Genomic DNA, 4,292 nt, shown 5'->3' with positions numbered 1-4,292 from the left:
TTTTAAAGTTTGGATCGGATCGGATATCGGATCGTATTATTATGCCTCAAAGTTAAACTAATATGTATATTTTCTTTGTAAAAGAGGCAATACATTAAGAAAACATCATGTTTATGCAATTATGAGAGTACTATGATGCCAATTTAGCTAAATCTAGCAATTGTAAAGGTAATAACTTGAAGGTTGATGTAAATAAAGTGTAGTATTTATACATGTCCTAATAATTTCGGATTTCGGATTGGATTGGATTAAAATATACCAATCCGAAATCCGATCCGAAATCCGAAATTTTAATAAACATAATCCGAAATCCGATCCAATCCGAAATCCGAAATTCAAAATTGAATGGATCGGTTCGGATTTCGGATATCCGATCCGAATGAACAGCCACACTTCACAAGCCTTTCTCTAAAAGAAACCAGGAGTGCTAAAGGAGATATTTTTCAAAGAAGAAAAGATGGCTGGAATATCACAAGATTGGGAGCCGGTGGTGATTCGCAAAAAAGCGCCGACCGCCGCCGCAAGAAAGGACGAGAAAGCAGTCAACGCCGCCCGTCGCGCCGGTGCTGAGATCGAAACCGTCAGAAAAGGCTCGTATAATCTCCTCATCTTAGCCTTATTGTTCCTTTTTTCCGATTAATTATTCCTAATTTTTCTTTGGGACCAATTAGGGCTATCATTTTTTTCCTCGGTCAGATTATCATAGCCCATTTCTAGATGTACCCCTTTATCTATAGCCTCATTTTGTACTCCCTGTGGTAAGTGGAATGATTTCCATATTTTTTGAAGAAGAATTCTTTTTTTAAATAGGTGTAAGAGAATCAATTATCTGCCAGAGCCTTGGCTGACAAAGTTACCCGTACCTGTGCTGGTAGGAGGTACCTATGCTGGTAGGAATAAGCAGTACTCGCTACAATAGTCATGGTGCACACAAGCTAACGACACCACTAGTCTAAAAAAATGAATTAATTAGTGATTTCTTCTAGATTCATTCTGTGTGTAGGCTAATATGTTTTGTCACAATTAGAAATTTCAATACAACAACGACAAACGCAGTGTAATCCCCCAAGACAATTAGAAATTTCAATGTTACAACGACAAAACGCAGTGTAATCCCCCAAGACAATTAGAAATTTCAATGTTAGGTAAATTTCCTCTTTTTATAAGTTCTTTGTTTCGGGTAGTCCAGATTTGCCTGTTTTTAGTAGCCTGAAATCCTATATAAGGAGCCATCTTGTATATTGTCTACAACCAATTCAGTCAAATTCTCCTTTATTTTCTTCTCTATTTTAATAGTATTAGGTAAGACTGTGGCTAAGTGTTAGTTCATATGAATTTTTCTTTTCTATGTTGTTTGCCAAGAGAGACTCCTAATCTGAATTTTGATATTGGTAAGGACTCCTGAGTGATATAACTTTCCTTCTCGCTTCGTCATTGCATGTCGATTTCTCTTGGTAACTCAAGTTGGGTAGTCAGGGTCGGGAAGGTAATGACTCATTTATATTGGAACGCACCTACTTTTAAATAGAATGATATCTCTGTATTCACGTTAATACCAGCCCGTGCTATTTCATGAACCTTTTTGTCTTATTTTATATACACACATTCACATATGTTCTCTGTTTTATGCCAATTGCTGGAGTGTGTGTGCAAGACTTCATAGTTGGTCTGGATATATTTTGTTGAAATGGATCCTTTAGTTGTGAAACGCCAAAGTGTTTAGCGCTCACGACATTTATCCTTGACTGCAGCTACTGCAGGGTCAAACAAGGCTGCATCTAGCAGTACAACATTGAACACCAGGAAGCTTGATGAAGATACCGAGAACTTGTCACGTAAGTTTGAGTTGACATCTTTTATAATATCAATTAATATTAGGAACACTTCTATAAAACAATTACTGTGGTTATAAAGATACTGAGAATTTGTCAAGTAAGCTCTTCTTTTCTCTGGCCCATTATCTACTATGTTCCAAACCGTGTGCCACTAGCCTGCCTGATTTCTCGGTTACAAAAAAAAAGAGCTCTTCTCTACTCTCTGAGTTCAAGTCATGCTTACATCCTGATTTCTCTGATGTGTATACTGTGTACTTTGTTTTACCTTCTTCATTTGCTGCGTGGATGTGCTGTATCAAATTTCACAAAGCACATTGTCTGCTTTGTGAATATAAAATTTGTTAGGACTCAATTAATTTGACAAGAAGACACCTTTTAGAGGTTTTTCCTTCTGGCAACAAATGGCAACATATTGCTAAAGTTGAAAAGTTTAATTGGTTTGCCACTGGAAAAAATAAAAAAGAAGATTTTCTCTTTTGGTGATGTCATCTGGTGTACTTTTCATGTTTGTTCTCAGATCAAAAGGTACCAACTGAATTGAAGAAAGCCATTATGCAAGCACGACAAGATAAGAAGTTGACTCAGTCTCAACTTGCCCAAGTATTTCTCTCTATCTCTTTCACGCCCTCCCCAATTCCTTTTCTTTGAAGCAATCTACGTATAGATAGAGTCAAGAGAGGGGTTTTAGTCCTTGTATCAATATAATTTTGGTAATCCCTTTGTTTTGTAGTTGATAAACGAGAAACCACAAATCATTCAGGAGTACGAGTCTGGAAAGGCAATTCCAAACCAACAGATAATCTCTAAACTGGAGAGAGCTCTTGGTGCGAAACTTCGCGGAAAGAAATAAAGGTTGGAATAGTGAACCTGATAAAAAATAGCGAACCTTTTGAATTAGACTGTCTGTTTGTGTCCTAAAAGTGGTCATGTACATGAGCTTTTTTACTTTAACCACTATGGTACTTGTTGTAGCTGGATTCATGAATGTGGTTTTCGTGGTTAACTTGGGTGTTTTTTCTTGTGGAAAATGAGGTGCTTACTCCTGTGGTGCGGATTCCTTCTGCGTTGTGATTCCTAGTTTCTTTTTACGGGTGTCTTCTTATGCCAATTTCTCATGAGCCCTACCAATTGCCAAATCTAGCCTCTTTTGTATTGCAAATGGAGGTACATACCTGGCCTAGCCAATGGGAATGTGTCCTTCAATCTTCGATACTCATGCTGGGAATCCATTATAACGCCAAGGGTGATCTATTGGGGACACTTTACTTGGGGAGGTAAGGTACCATTTATGTCGTGGGTGTCCTTGTTCGATATTTCTCCGTCTTTTCTATGCCCTTAATTTTTTGATGTTTTAGGAGCTGCCACACTTGTATGCTTGTTCTAAAACAAAAAATAAAGAAGTCTTAAAAAGACCAAGTTTGGTGATTAAAGTTGCATGATGCATTATTTGTGTATAATGTACAGGTTTCTAGCTCTGTGCGAGCATTGTTAAGTTCACTCCACAGTTACCTGTTACGATACATTAATTGAAAGGAAAATTATTAACTTGAAAAAGAAAACAAGTTACCTGCTACGATAACTTAAAATACACAACATGTTTTGGATTAGGCTCAAACATATTACTTTAAGGTTTTGCACTTAACTGATCCCAGAATCATTTCTCATGCCTCATCATATACTGATAAAACATCATACAAGGAAACGAGGAACATTCAGAGCATCAGGAAGCGAAGCTATAAAGAAAATTTTAATGGCTTTTATACAGAGATGATACTTTCGCTAGTAACTAGTGAGTAGTGACGTATTCCTACCTTGATGGTAAAGAGGTTGTTTTCGATATACCTTAACATTTAGTTCTGTTAATAGGTGTTTGCCGTAGTATTTTCAAATCAATTGCTTTTAAACATGGGACAATAGTCTAATTTATTTATATATTATTTGAAATTGAGCAATTTTGTTCTTCTTTAGACTCTTGGTCAAATATTACCCACTCTCACTGTCACGAAAAGATTTTGTTGTTGCCTTGATCCCTAACGGGATACCAACCTGAGGGTAATTAAACTCATAATCAAAAGGTGAACAGTAAATTTGTGGTTTCGTCAATAATAAGAGCAAGTATGAGATAATTTGCTAGAAAGTGTCATATATATATACACATCGCGCGCACACGGGAAGACAAAATTGTTATAAAGGGGTGAAAAAATGCGATAATCATTTAAATGCTTAAATTTAATATCTTACCTAAGACTTCTTTGTAGATAGTATTTTTTTTATTTATGTTCCTTTCTGACACTTTGGTTGCTTCGTTACGACCAAAAACTCTTTTTATCGACAATGATATCCCTCTAGACCATGCAACATATGATTTTTCATGTGAGAAAATGTGTTGCAGAAAAATATAGTCCAACATTAGGGATTATTTGTCTTTGTGCTTTATTTATTACATTGAAAAATACA

General features: G+C 36.2%; 1 protein-coding gene across 1 annotated transcript; it reads left to right on the top strand.

The window, feature by feature from the left end:
• Positions 1-377: 377 nt before the first annotated feature.
• On the top strand, positions 378-2,878 carry LOC107781350 (multiprotein-bridging factor 1b-like). Its single transcript, XM_016602044.2, has 4 exons — positions 378-590; positions 1,752-1,835; positions 2,353-2,435; positions 2,566-2,878. The coding sequence occupies exons 1-4, from the start codon at positions 458-460 to the stop codon at positions 2,683-2,685; spliced, it is 420 nt and encodes a 139-aa protein (XP_016457530.1). The 5' UTR covers positions 378-457; the 3' UTR covers positions 2,686-2,878.
• The last annotated feature ends 1,414 nt before the right edge of the window (positions 2,879-4,292 follow it).

Source organism: Nicotiana tabacum, chromosome 8, assembly GCF_000715075.1.
Source record: "Nicotiana tabacum cultivar K326 chromosome 8, ASM71507v2, whole genome shotgun sequence".
Taxonomy (NCBI): Eukaryota; Viridiplantae; Streptophyta; class Magnoliopsida; order Solanales; family Solanaceae; genus Nicotiana; species Nicotiana tabacum.
Note: the sequence above shows the minus strand (reverse complement) of the source record. Positions and strands in the feature narration are given on the sequence as shown.

Bases quoted from the DNA above. Each gene is read 5' to 3' on its own strand.
- LOC107781350 (XM_016602044.2), top strand. From the start codon at position 458: ATGGCTGGAATATCACAAGATTGGGAGCCGGTGGTGATTCGCAAAAAA. The intron at 591-1,751 runs GCTCGTATAATC...CCTTGACTGCAG, and splicing joins GATCGAAACCGTCAGAAAAG to CTACTGCAGGGTCAAACAAG. The intron at 1,836-2,352 runs GTAAGTTTGAGT...GTTTGTTCTCAG, and splicing joins AGATACCGAGAACTTGTCAC to ATCAAAAGGTACCAACTGAA.